The sequence below is a fragment of the Sebastes umbrosus genome, chromosome 8, assembly GCF_015220745.1.
Source record: "Sebastes umbrosus isolate fSebUmb1 chromosome 8, fSebUmb1.pri, whole genome shotgun sequence".
Classification (NCBI taxonomy): domain Eukaryota; kingdom Metazoa; phylum Chordata; class Actinopteri; order Perciformes; family Sebastidae; genus Sebastes; species Sebastes umbrosus.
In genome coordinates, this window is record NC_051276.1 from 19325323 (window position 1) to 19339905 (window position 14583).

At 43.5% G+C, this 14583-nt stretch overlaps 1 protein-coding gene across 9 annotated transcripts in view; it reads right to left on the reverse strand.

Annotated features, from left to right (window-relative positions):
• The window catches only part of kiaa0825 (KIAA0825 ortholog), a 127969-nt gene that overhangs the window by 82681 nt on the left and 30705 nt on the right, over positions 1-14583 (reverse strand). For all 9 annotated transcript variants that reach the window (XR_005207863.1, XM_037777645.1, XM_037777643.1 and 6 more), the window contains 6 exons: positions 10345-10622; positions 8662-8812; positions 6381-6571; positions 4063-4269; positions 2936-3046; positions 1080-1219 (listed from right to left, as the gene is read on the reverse strand). Coding sequence is in view for 8 of the 9 variants with exons in the window: in XM_037777645.1 (XP_037633573.1) it covers positions 1080-1219; positions 2936-3046; positions 4063-4269; positions 6381-6571; positions 8662-8812; positions 10345-10622 (1078 nt within the window). In the remaining variant the exon portion in view is untranslated. The remainder of the gene's footprint in view (positions 1-1079; positions 1220-2935; positions 3047-4062; positions 4270-6380; positions 6572-8661; positions 8813-10344; positions 10623-14583) is intronic.

Below are 14583 nucleotides of genomic sequence, written 5' to 3' on the forward strand. Positions count from 1 at the left end.
TGTGTGCACCAGAAGTAGTGTGTCTTGTGATTTAGGGTGAGTTTTGCAAAAGCGAAAACTGTTATTGTAAATGCGGAGGAGGTGTTATCCCTCTGTAAATAGACAATGGGTAGGTCATTTAGTTCGCTGGGTAGCTCTCTAGCAAGTTAGCATGCTTTGATAAGGCAGATATAGTGTATTTTAACAGAGCAACACTGTTGAAAAAGTGCTGTTGATGAAACAAAGTTAGTTATATAAAAAATGCACTGTAACTGCACAGTAACACTCTAAATTTAATTGAATTTGATAGTCTGATTGAAGTATTTTTTGACTCACTGTGTTATTATCTATGAGTAAGTTACACTTGATTTTCTATCAATAGGGCGTCAAGAAACTCCCTGGTACACAACACGGATGGGGAAGTGCAGTGGCTTATGGGAGTGTAGGCGTTCAGTCAAGCCGTTCCTTCTGTCTGTCTGCTTCCTGGTTAATTAGCCCGTCACCGTGATAACACGCGAGAGTCAGCGCTTCCAGCGTTGATTTACGGCAGCGTGCGGGGAGAAGCATTGCAGAGCCTCTGAGCCAGACTCGAGACCGAGCGAGAGAACGAGACAGTGAGAGTTGTTATTAATGAGGTCGCTATAATGTGAATTAATGTGCGAGTGCACAACAGTCTTTAAAGGTTAGACTGTTGCCGGTGCAGAGGGGAGAGGAAGGAAGGGAAAATCTTTAAAGGTCAGCGTGTGTGCTCCGCCCGGGCCTGTTGAGTGTTTATTACTGCTCTCTATTGATTTAGTGATGATGGTGACCAAGGTGAAAATGATGATGATGGCAAAGATGCTGATGATAACTTCATAAAATGGATAGAGCTCATCTGAGGTCTGTATAACTCGCTTAGAGCACCATAATTAAGACGCTGGTAAACACCGTCCCACACATGGCGCCTGCGGGATCGACTCTGTAGGTCCAGTAGTATAAAAATGGAAGAATGAATGAAAGTGACTCAAGGATTGACAGCTAAGCATGTACAGCACACATACACACATCCTACTTCATCCATTCAAATATACCAATCCATGTACACTAAAAGACAGGCTTACGAGAGTTTTCCAGGAGTATTCTGGGCAGGTGACAGTCTCTGTGCAGCAGCATTCGCAGTAGCAACCTGGGATTGCGTCCAGGGTCAGAGGTCAGCAGCCTCAGCTGACATGCAGAGGCCGCCTGGCCCACAAGGCCGTCTCTGAGAGCGGAAAGAAGAAAAACAAAGTTGACAGTTCTGCAGTGTCAGGTGAGTGTACAGATAGCAGTCCATTTAGCATGAGACAACAAAGGAGGGGGAAAAAAAGCTTCACAAGTGAAAGACTGAAATCACAGTTGTCTTGGATGACAATCTGGGAGGAAACAGTGTTTATGCTACAATGGTAACTTCCCTCAGTGTCACTCACTCCTGATATGAGCTTAGTCTGCAAATGCCTTCACTCTCGCTTACTTATAGTGTGCACCGGGAAGGAATTAGCTCTAATCTTGGCCAGCTAAAACCAAATTAACATTTGGGAGACAGCCAAATACATGAATATACAGCAGTACCCCCCTCCTACATCTTTTGTATAACCAAGAGGCTGAAGCCAGCTGTGGGTAATGAGCCGTATCCTTGGTGTGCGTGCGTGCAAGTGTGTGTGCGCCCTTCAGCGCCTGTGCTTGTGGTGTGCAAGTGTGAGGGCATGCTGAAATGTGTGCGCCTGCATATTACTTTATACATCTCAATAAAATCTAATGGAAGGAATGGACAGAGTTTGTCTGAGGAGCGAGGAGGCGGTAGGGAGTGCAGGGCTGGAAGAGGGGAGGGGGGGGGGGGCATCTGCCCAGAAATTAACCATTCCATTTGAGCCAGAAAGCTGGAGCAGGGTGCACCCTGCTGCTTGACTGAGGAAAACTATGCCTCAATCTGACAGTGCAATTTATGATGTCACTAGGACCGCAAATCCAGAAGAAATCCTCTTTTAACTGCTCTGATAAATCTACCCGGCTGCAGCGCGGGGTCAGCTTACAGAACCAACACACACACATGTGCAAAGGCAAGAAGAAAAATGCAGAGCGTGAACGTTTCAGAAACACACATAAGGCCAGAAAACATAACTTCAGATGTTTTCTTTATAGCCTGCATTGCTGGATGATTTATGTATGTGCTTTGTGATTATATTATTGTTATATTTAATAACCATAACAATGGGTTTTACTTTAATGGGCTGGGGAGAGATCTGGCCACAGAGACCGGGGTCCTGGATGAGGACCTGTGGATCTGGCCCCGAGCCACTGGCAGGCCCCCCTGGCGCCCTCGCATGCGGGCGGGAGGTGGGAGCAAAGAAATAAAGAGGTCATAAAAATAAACTAATTTCAGCTCTCCAATACTTAGGAGCGGGAGAGCGGGGGGTTAGTTTGATTTGTGCTCCATCAGCACGCAATGACATCACCTCTGGCAGTGCGGGAGATGAGAGGGGAGGAGGGTGGAGTCAGGGGTAAGGGTGATTGACTGCACCTTGGAGGTCATAACAGTAACTGGACACACATGTACACATGTATGCATGCATGTACACATTCACGCACACATCACAGTGTGCCCTGTTGACGCCTCATGTGTAAAGCCCTCAGCAACCATCAACATAAACAAAATCAGTGTCAGCGGCTGCCGTAGTTTATTTATTATTTTTTTTCTTTCCCAGCTTGCATCTGTGTTATATTACCGCAGCAACTCTAGCTTGAAGCCCTGAGCGCATACAGTATGCGGCTGTAACTCACACACACACATATGGTTCTCTACACAGTACAGTGGGTTGAGGTGTGTGTGTGTGTGATGATGGCTTAGCATACCAGAGTGTAAGTCTATGTGTGTGAACATGCTAATGTCTACCTACTGTATGATGGGTGATGGATGGTATGATGGGTGTGTTTTACATACCGTATGACCTGCTCTGTGAAGAGGTCAGGGTTGATGGCGTTCAACCAGTGGACAACAGGGCTGTCGGGCTGATGCGGCGTGGACTCTTTCGCAGGATTAATCATAGATATCCTGGAAGGAGGAATTGAGATCACACATGGCAATTTTGAACAATGTAACTTCAATTTACAAAAAAACTTTTTTTTGGTGGTCATACTTCTTCAGGGTAGAGATATCATAAAACCAAACACATCCTACTGAGTGCATAGTATTCTTTTGTTTGACTTTTGTTTATTACAGTTGGCACTTACGTCAGGTCAAGTGTGGGGCTAAATCCATGGTCAATTAAGAGCCAGTGGCTATGACCAAGTAACTACCTCTATTCACTAGTTTCATATGAAAGTAAAACATTTTGGTGTGCCTCGGTCATATTTTACTTTAACTTAAAGCTAGGGTTGGTAATCTTAAAATACTAGCAAGAGTACGCTAGATTAAAAAAATTATCCAACCGAAAAACTGAGCCCAGTGTTGCCAACTCTTTGCAAATGAAAGTAGCTCGCAGCACTAGCTCCAAAAGTCCCTAAATCTAGTGAGAAAGTCACCAAGTCAGCAACAGTCAGTTGCTTCAGGCCTCCCTCAAAAGCCTCCCTCAAAAGCCACTCCCCCAAAATTATCATTACGACGTAAACAACGAACATGGCTATTGTTAGCACTCACAGCTGTTAGGTTGTGTCTAGAGGGTAACCCCCAAGTTGTGCAACTCTCGCGAGATGGTTAGACATTGACCTTGAATGGTTAGGGTTAGGATTGGTCGTCGGGCAACGAGTCTCGTGAGAGTTTTTGCACGTTTTCACAACTTCGTGGTTACCTTCTAGACACTACCCAGCTGTCAAGCTAGCAGCAAGATTCTGGTGACTTGCAAGGAGTGCATGGCAGATTACGGGCAGGCAGGTAGGTAGACAGACAGGTAGGCCGTTCAATCATTTCATTCGGGCTGAATCTTTTATTTTTTTTTGTCAGAGCATTTGATTTATTGATTGCTGTCGGGATGTAATGAAAATTTCAACAAATATAACAAAAAATGTTTAAAGAAGATTGCCAACTCTAGCTTTAAGGTCGGATAACAAAAACATACTGTGCATACCAACCTATAGAGCAAAGACAGGGGTGCTGTGACAATGACGAGGACCGTCAGGAGCTGCTCACACAGGCTGTGGATTTGGTATAGCCAGTCTGATCCACCCGCTATTATGGCGATTGCTGAAGAAGGACTGGAGCGCACCAAGGCCTCGGGACTTTCACACACGCTCCACATAAGCTGCTCCACATACAGCAACACTGCTGTGATGTCACATCTTTGACACAGAGTAAGGAAACAGAAAAGGCGAATGTATAGATGAAAACAGAACAGATGAGATGTGAGGGAATATGTGAGAGGAGCACACAAAGAGAGAGAGTCAGTGAAAGCAAACATCCCCATCTTCAAAGGCTGACATCCACCATCACATCATGACATAACAGCCTCATCGCACAGAAAGATAACACAACCTCCTGGTGATTTTACTGTTGGAAAGTTAAGTGTACTAAGTAAGGGCTTTAGGTTTCATAATAAAAGTCATTGCTTTTACATTTATACTCCCCTAAATCTGTTTCCTCAATTGGTTAGGAAGAGCTGCTCATCATCTCTCATCTCCTCATACTTGCTCTTCCCATGGCCTTAATAGTTATTATACTCACACAGAGATGGACTGATAGAGGAGAGCTGATGTAGCATAAGAGCACCCATGTGAGTGCTATAGGCCTACACATAGGAAACTTGGAAGAAGCTTTGAAAAGACATCTGTTTAGGCTAGCCTTACACTTTACAACTGTCCCTCCAGAAACACATGCAACATAAACCAGGCTTTGTGCTGACATCCTGCCGTGCTACACATGTATAATGCACTTCGTCTTTGCCACTCTTTCATCCTCTTGCCGTGTGTCACAGTTTAGCCTGTTCATTGTCATCGTTCAGCTATTAGGAGGAGAAAGAGGATGGAGAAGACGACCCCCCGAGACTGTACTAAGAGTGTGCCTATGACGCGCTAACACTACGTCAGACCACCTCAACCATCAGACCCACAGGAGCTGAGGGAAACTAGGGCAACAGTGAGAGAGATGTCTAGGACTTCTGATGTAATTTAGGATCCCATTATGTGTAGCTAAGCCTATAGTCATTATACAGTATATACCATAGTCTACATAGCTAACTAGAGAGAATTATGGAGTTAAAACGTAAAAGCAGAGACATAAGATATGATAGCCATTGACAATTGTCAGGAAAATCACAAATTACAGATAAGAAAAATAATCTTTTGAAAGAAAACAAATATCATTCCTGGGGTTTAAAGTTCAATCTTGAGCTTGAAAACAGCGATTGAGAAAACAATCTCACCACAAGGTCAATTTGATTCCTGCTCTGGAGCTCACTTTTGTCTATTTGGAATTGTAGTTGTTCCACTTTCCATTTTTTTCTAAGCACTTTAAGCACCTCTTGTCCAGGTTGGCCTAATATCTGAGGTTGAGATTGTTTTCTCAACGCCTGTTTCCAAGGTCAGGAATAACCTTTGAACCTCAGCTTGTTGAGCCAACATGAAGAACGAGAAGTCCTTACAGCTAACAGACCTTGTAGTGAGATTGTTTTCTCAATTATCATCCCATTACAGGTAGATGTGTGCTCTGTCTTTTACATTTTCCAGAAATTCAATTAAGAAACAGTTTATAGAGAGTGTAACCAGACAGGACTTTTTTGTTTTGGCTAGCCAGTGAGTTAAATACCTAGAAAGCAAGGTACTTCATTACATTCAAGGTCTTAATGATAACATTTTTATGTAGAGGAATATTTGAAAAAAAAGAAAAAGAAAAAACATCTACAAAGCCTTTAGAAAGTATACAATTTTCTTTTATAAAAATAATAAAAGCATGGCGTCTCCTGAAAAAAAATATTATGATTGTGAATAAATATGTTGGCAGGTCCAAAATTAATGTTTTGTTTATCTCTGTGGAAGATATCTGACGTTTGGTTCCCACTCCTAACAAGGCTTGTGAGCCAATAGTAAAACAACGTTGGTATCACGTGATATCTCTGGGTCGTCAGTTTGTGTGGAAAAAAAACAGATAAATAGCTGAGATTGACAGTAAGTACCTGGCAACGACTTGTTGTGAAGTAAATGCAATGGAACGGGGGAGGGAGAATGCGACATCTAGTGGTTGAATGTTATCAATGTTATATATAGCACCTTTAATGTAAATCACATCAATACTTCAATTATATTGAAGCGTTTAAACCACGGGTAAGACCACAAATGGAAGTACAGGACTATTTTTTTATGTTGTTATTTTAGTAGCCTGAATTATATCACAGAAAGTGACAAGAATTGTCAAGTGAATAATATAACTGAGGCCAGTATGGCACATGATAGAGTACCTGATCTGCAGGTATCTCTTGTACGAAGGACGGGCCCTGGCATATCTTTGCACCAGCAGCTGTAAAGTCTCCGACAGCACCTGGCCGAGCACCACCTTGGCCATCTCTGCCGGAAGAACCGCCCACAGGTCGCTACGGAGCCCACACAGGAAGTAGAACCACATCTGCACCGAGAAGGAACAGCGCTCACCCTGTGGAAGAAAGTGGTGGACGGCAGGGAGGGAGGGAGGGAGGGAGGTAGGGGGGGTTGCAGGTGATGAAGATATATTGTGATATGGATATTGACAGTGAAGCAAAAACAGAGAAAACCAAGAGGAGATAAAAACAGAGGGAAAGAAAGAGAGAACATGGAGGAGAAGAAAGAGAGAGACAGAGACAGAGGCAGGTCTGTCAACACCAGGATGTCTCAGTGGTCACGCCACCTGCACTCTGCACCTGGGTTTCTTCCCCCACTGGGATTTTAGACGGCTTTAAAGTCCTGAACTGGAGAACACATCACCACAGGCACACACTTGCACGCACATACAGAACAGAGAGGGAGAGAGAGAGAGAGAGAGAGAGAGAGAAACGCAGAACTTCTCTGAATAAAGTGAGCAAAGACAAGTGAGAGTGAGAAAAAAGACAGACAGAGAGGGGGAGGACGGATGGAGGAAAAGAGATTATTATCCTGGCATCCTGCAGCTTTGTGGGAAAAGATTTCATTCATTAAACCTCCCTCTTCTACCTCTACTCGCTCATGTTTAACCTCCAACAATAAACTGCTCCAGCGGACGGTGCGTGTGTGGCGGAGATACCGACACATCCAAAACTTCCTCCCGTCTTCAATAAACTCATCATGCCCCACAGTCCCTTCTCATTTTCTTCCCACTTGGCCTCATCTATCTCGTATTTTACTTCTCTCCTTCCTCTCTTCCCTGGAGCCAGTCATTTAGGGATCTGTGGTTGATGGGGAGCGTGACCGAGCTCTATGTCCGGGATTAGGTCGCCATCCTCCGCCTGTGGACTCAGCAGAGCAATCGCAGACGCAGACGTTGGATCCAAACCAAGAGCGGCCACAACTACATGTGTGTGGTTGGACAGTTTAATCCGTTCACTCAAGTCAAACTTTATTTAACCAGCCAGGTCGACTAAGAACAAATTCTAATTAGAGATGTCGGCCTGGCAGCAGTGACGACTGAATCTGGGATGGGGAATAAAATTGGAAACTCATAACGGCTTTTTTTTTTACTCAAATGAAATGTAGCATTTGGCTCTGAAGGCTGACGAGGATTGAGCCAAGGTCAAGCTCTATACTTCCTTTAATCGCCTTAACTGACCTCATGTGTTGTTATTATAGCGTATTAAATAGTTCTCTGCCAACAACTTTTCATGTGTCAATATTAAAATAACAAAAAGAAGGGTCTCTGTGGAGCTGTGAAAGAGCCAAGACACAGGGCTGGGGATCCAGGAGATGGAAGCCTCGTGCATACAACTACACATATACAACCATAGATACATACACACACACCAAATGAAACGCACATCCTGAGATGCTGCTGCTGCTGCACACCCACACATGCATTCATCTGCACAGATGCACACAGGCATGCTTGAACAAAAGCGCACACCTGCGCACAGCAGGTCTGTCTGACACCGGTGACCCGGGGAAGGAGGGAGGAACAAAGGGAGAAAAAAAAGGCAAAAGCAGGGTAAAGTATGAAAGAGAGAGGAGGTTTAGATTGGTTTAAGGGCATAAAGTTAGGGGAGTTTCAGAGGCCCTATGCTGTTTCCAGACAGTCCCAGCGTAGACTGCAGACTTCAGACAGCTGAATCCCTGGAGCCCCCGGGGCAGCATGGAAGCCACAGATGTTCTCAGGGAGCTCAGAGTAGAAGGCTCGGTTAGAAGAGGGAGAGTGGGAGGTAAAGGTGCATTGTGGGAATGAAAAGAAGAAGCGAGAAAGCTCCAGAGTATAATTCCTAGAGTTCCTCAAAATCTACAGAAAAAGAGCCTACTAAGACGCGTGGCATTAGAATTTCCACTTTTTTACAATGAAAGGAAAGAAATCAACACCAGATAATACTGCAGCTGTTTTATGTGTCGCTGTCTTTTTGATTTGGGGGTAAATAAGTAAAACTCAAATAGGCTCCTCTTATACATCTTAAATACCAGAAACTTCAACTCAGTCAGACAGTTAAATATGTTTTATCATATAAGAGTTAAAACGTGGTGTTTTTTCAAGGTGTCTTGGGGGAAAAGAAAATTCAATCAGATTGTTTTTTTGGAAATGTGAGGACACTGTACCTCATAGAAAGGTTTGGGATCAGCCCAGTGGTGACTCTCTGCGTCTTGAAGGATGCAGGTGGAACAAACGTGGATACAGTAGCTGGTCAACTGGTCTCTCAAGGCCTCCACTGTGTCTTGGTACTTCTGGATTGGAAGCAGGGTCAGGGGTCTAGGCATGGGGGAAAGAAACAAACCTTTAAAAGTAATGACAAAATATACATACTACATATGGTAAGAAAGAAAAAAGGGGCCGCTGGGGTCATGAATCCAATAGGCCATAATCCTGTAATGCAGATGCATAATTGACTACTGTATATCCAGGGAGCTATCAAACAAACATGAGGTGAGATGATTAGTTGAAAGAACTGATGATTTATTCTAAAAGTTAAGTGTGACATTTCATATCCTTTAAATCTGCCTGCCTTGATACTTTCCAGAGAGAGCCAAGAGTTTAACAGGGGGTGCAGGAGGCTTAAAACCAGGGGGACTGGATGGTGTAGGAAGAGGAAAGTGCTTTATGACCGGAGGGGGCGCGGTGCGAGTGCAGGTGGAGGGGTGCACAGGGCCAGAGGTGGGACAACAGGAGCACCGAGGGCACCAGGGATGCCTTTAGAGGGGATGTGTGGAGAGCAGAGGTTAAGGGGGTATTACGGGGCATAAAAACTCACCAGATGTCGACACAATATGGGCGTCATTACCTCCTGTCAATCATTTCTACTCTTTTTTTTTTTAACTCTCCGTTCCCTTCCTCTTAATCTGAAGTGTACAATTTCCAAATGTTTCTTCTGTTTTCTGCCTGTATCACAAGGCTCATTTTTGCTTAATAAATTAGGGCTATCAAAGTTAATGTGATAACGCGTTAACACAAATTCGTTTTAACGCCACTAAGTTCTTTAACGCATTGACGCAACTTGTGATTTTTAGGTTGTAGTGGGCTCAGTTTTAAGCTAGAGTGAAGATACAGGCATCATATGAAACTAGAAAACATAAGGAATCCATTGGTATCAACCATGTCATACTAGCTTGTCGCAAAGGAGGCTAAATAACGCTCCAAATTTACTCTACATTTTGGAGGAAAAACTGGCATGACCATTTTCAAGAGGTCCCTTGACCTCTGACCTCAAGATATGTGAATAAAAATGGGTTCTATGGGTACCCACGAGTCTCTCCTTTGCAGACATGCCCACTTTATGATAATCACATGCAGTTTGGGGCAAGTCATAGTCAAGTCAGCACACTGACACACTGACAGCTGTTGTTGCCTGTTCTGTTGGGCTTGAGTTTGCCATGTTATGATTTGAGCATATTTTTATGCTAAATGCAGTACCTGTGAGGGTTTCCAGAAAGTATTTGTCATTGTATTATGTTGTTAATTGATTTCCAGTTATACATATATACAGTACATACATTTGCATAAAGCAGCATATTTGCCCAGTCCCATGTTGATAAGAGTATTAAATACTTTAGAATAACTGGAGTGAGTTGTGATATACTGATTCAGTCTGTGTTAAAACTGTTTGTAATGCAATTCAGTTTATTATCTTTTGAGCAGATTGTCTGGTTAGGTTATTGTTGATAAATTAGTTGGTTTTGAAATGATTGAGTAATGTTAAAGATGAGGAACAATGGGTAATGTTGGAATGGATCATTTTGACATAATATCCACCAACGCACACATATATGCACACACCCTCTCCTTACACTTTAGCTGCAGCAGTGTTTGAATCTTTCAGCCTGGCGTGGTAGTGCTCCAGTCGTTGGTGCACATAAACGCAAGTGGCCAACAGAGCAGGCAGGTTCCTCAGGGGTGCAGAGGACGGCACCTCCAGGGCCCTCTCCTGCAGACGGCCCAGCACGGCAAACGCCGCCCTGCTACACGCCTCCACAAAGCTGGATCGCACCTCCAGGAGAGAGCTGTCCCTGCAGGCTGCTGCCAAGGGTAGTAAGGCATCCAGCTCAGTCATGATTGCTCCACAGAACTGAGGGGGGAGACAAGGCAAAGACGAGATCTCAATAACAGAAGAGGAATCTGTCAGTAAGAGGAAAAACAGCGACCTCATTAGATATAAATAATGGAACATTTGCGAGGAGTCATCAGAATGACAAGGATTCGAGACTGAGCCGAGTATTACACATGCATTTTTCCTCTAACACTGTGCAAGCCACATTACAGCTGCAAAGCAAACATCAGTGCAAATGCAGAATACAGATGTCTAAAGACATGCCCTCCACATAAACTCTACTGCTGAACATGCATAATTGGTATCAGGTCAAATAAAAACCAGTACTTCTGAGAGTACATCGGCACTTGTCTAATTTTATAACAGCACGCATCATGTTCAACCACATTGAAACAGAAATGTTACAGTACATAGGAAGAGGTTGGGGAGTCAGACGTGCTGAGAGGAAAGAAAAAGAAAAGGTCAGGCAGAGGTGAGAGTGGGAGAGAGGAAGGGAAAAAAAGCTGCTTCAGCAACATATAAGACATACAGCTTATTCTATAAACTGCCAGACTTATCTAATGTATCCACATTTGTCCTGGAGAAAGGCCTATAGGGACAGGGCTGCCTACACCTCTACCTCTCCAGGGGCTGGGGGACTGGCTGATCAAGGCCCTTTAAAATAGTAGAGTGTGTATGTGCTTGCTGAGACACAGATAAGCTGTATTTGCTGGTATTTCTCTCTAAATCTTTAACATTTTTTTATTAATATAATGATAGCATTGTGTCAATCAGCAGGGTTGACATTAGATTGAAATGAGATGAGTGCAATTAATGTTTTGGCATTGAAATCTTTTTCATGGCGGAGCAGTAAAGAAATCGATTATAGCAAAGGTGTTCATTCAGTCAGATAGTCTATAGTTTTACAGAATGGAAAGATATTTGACAGGGACAAAAAGAAAAAATGCTACAGAGATGAACAAGACAACGTGCTCAGATGAAGGTAATCAAAAGAAAATATGACAAAGTAGGGCCACACCGAATAGTTTGAAGCTTCGAACATTCATTCATAACATTGACATTCAAATTATTATTATTAACTTACAGAAACATTACCTTCCACCTTTTCTCTCTTCCCCCCTCTCTCAAACACATACAGAGTGAGCGACGCAACGTTCAGTCCGTCTCTGTAATTGTCTCAATCCTCAGTCCAAAAGTCAAAATTTATTGAAAAAAGATAGATGTAATATTTTTCAAAATTCAATTAATTTTTTTTTTTTATCTAACAAAATATTTTGTTTCAGTTCATATTTGTTGGCGTTTCAAAAACAACATTTTCACTGTCATAAAACTGTTTACTCTCCTACACGCACCTGTATTAACGAAACAGTCTGGCAGCAATCTAACAGCACCATAAATTAGGCCTACACTTATATAACCACAATAGCTCAAAATTATATATTTTTTTAGTGATAACGTCATAAAATATGACGACATACGAGGATTGCACAATATAAATGCACAGCGTGCATATACTGTAGTGTAATATGTATTCTTTAAAAAGCACCATGTACTGTACCTATTACTGCAGAGAACAAGACGCACACAAGCACACCTCGACACCGCTGCCTCTACTACCTCCTCATGTGCTTCCTATTGACATCACATTGAGAACAGTGAAAGACGATCAGGCAAGTGCCAAGGAGTCACATATGTGTGTGAGTTCATGCGCCTCCAAATTTATACAGCTATACATGTGAGTTATGAGTCTTAAAAAAGCCTTAAAACAAAGCATATTCCCTGGAGTTACCAAGCCGGGTCACACTGAGGGAAAACAATAATCACCATAACTCAGAAAACTCTATGCTATAGTTTAATCAATCAATCAATATATCAATCACAGCATGTGTTACAGAGCCATGCACTCTATTACTTGACTTACTATAGGAGCTGACTGGGAACTTCGACATCCTGTCAGATCGGAGCGCCGGCGTGTGTGTACGCAATTGACAATCTCGCAATCTCTTTACACAATTTTCTCCTTAAAAGCTTCCAGTGGGGTTAAAAGGCCTGGGAACAATAGCCGTTTGGGCAATTAAGTCAATATCTGACTGTATGTAGTCATTAGGAGCTTAGCTTTGAGAGAGAGAGAGAGAGAGAAAGCAGAGGCAGACACAACGCTCAGCATTACCAGGGTGATGGAGAGGCCCTGGAGAGGGATCTCATACACATACACTATCGGCACAAACACACACACACACACTGAGCAGGCAGTCATCCTCACATGCACACTCGTGCAAAAACAACCACACGCATGCATCCACGTTGAAGTCAGGCTGAAGCCTTAACTAGCTAAGATCAAAGCCAGGAATCCCACCAGGACCGTTGCAGCAAGGTGAAAGAGATTGTATAAAGTTTTTTTAAGTGCAAGGGAGGCCTGTTTGTGTGTGCAGAATTTGGAGTAGCAGACAGACAAGTGGAGAAGTGAACACGCAGGTGAAGTCTGAATACAGAAAAGGCACTTCTGTTGCTATAATAGAGCGGCAGCATCTAGTTTTAGAAGGGCCCACCCAAACGAGAAAAGTTCAATCCCAGGTTCTGACAAGAGGGCGAGTTCCAGCTGTTGAACCGAGTGTATTTGGCATTCAACACGCAACTGACTGCCAATAAAAAAAAACTATCTAAAGTACTCTGATGGATGAACAGTATCATCGCAGCCTGCATATGTATGGTAATGCAGACAGTGAAGTGGGTTCACATGGAAAAAAGCGAGGATTGAGGTATGAACATATGAATATAAATGTGTGAAATATTGATCCATCATAATGGCTTTGAACCGGCCATATTTCATGCTTATGTCTTGTATAGTAATTTGCTCTCTGCTCAAACACTGGGGCATGTGTCGAAAAAAGACAAGGGGGGGTAAAAAATATATATATAATATCTAACGGTCTGGTCTTGGATGTCTGTCTGGCTAGGTGTTATTGAATGCAAATGCATGCATGTATAACCTTTGGGCTGAAAGGCTCTCATCTTTGAAGCGTTGACCTACACATAAATACGTTGTACAGGTCCTGAGCACAGACAAATTCTGACACTCGTTAGCAATGAGAGCCACAAATACTGTCAGTGTAAAAGGGCTCGAGGAAAGAGGGAGGAGGCAGAGGAGGAGGAGGAGGAGGAGGAGGAGGAGAGGAGAGGTGAGGCAGTAATGATAAGAGACTGTACAGTGCGCAGTGTAGTGGGTAGAAGACGAGTTAGAGGAAGGTGGAGGAAAGTGAGTTGGAGAAAGTTTCAGGAGGAAAAGTTGTTCAGCGACGGTAAAATACGCAAGAAAAACAGCACAGCGTCATTTTAAATGGTTTATGGCAGTCCAGCCCGCAACATTGGAGAACCTTTGTAGAGTTAGACACTAAGCCTGGTTTCACATCACACACTGGTCTTCCTCCTGAGAAAAGTCAATCTCTGGTGACTACTTCACCTCTCTCTGCCATTTCCCAGGCCCTCTCTTCTCATCTCTTCTCTCAAACTATCCCGTCTTTATCCTGCTCTCTACCCTCGCTTCTTTGCCTTTGTGATACACCCCTCTATCATCTATACACCCTATACTTTCCCCCAATTCAACACCTTTCTCTACACCATCTAGCCCTCATAATATCACCCGTACTGCTTCTTGGTTTCCTCCTGTCTCTCTTTTGTCCTCAGAGTCCTCCCCTCAAGTAATACTGATGACTCTTTCCAAGGCCCTTTCTGATCCAGGGTGTCAACCGTGTCAGGCCCAAATCATTTGGGCTCTCTATTGTAGAGGGTGCTTTCCGCCGGGGCTACAAAAACTATTAATCTCCCTGGGTCTGGGTCTGGGGGATGTGTGTAGACTGGCATTGTTCAGCCAGGTAGTAATAAAGCAGGATGAACAGAACAGGGACGGCAAAGCATGCTCATGCACAGGGTGAGGAGTGACAAGTTGGGGTCTAATACACAGGTTAATTGTACACACAAT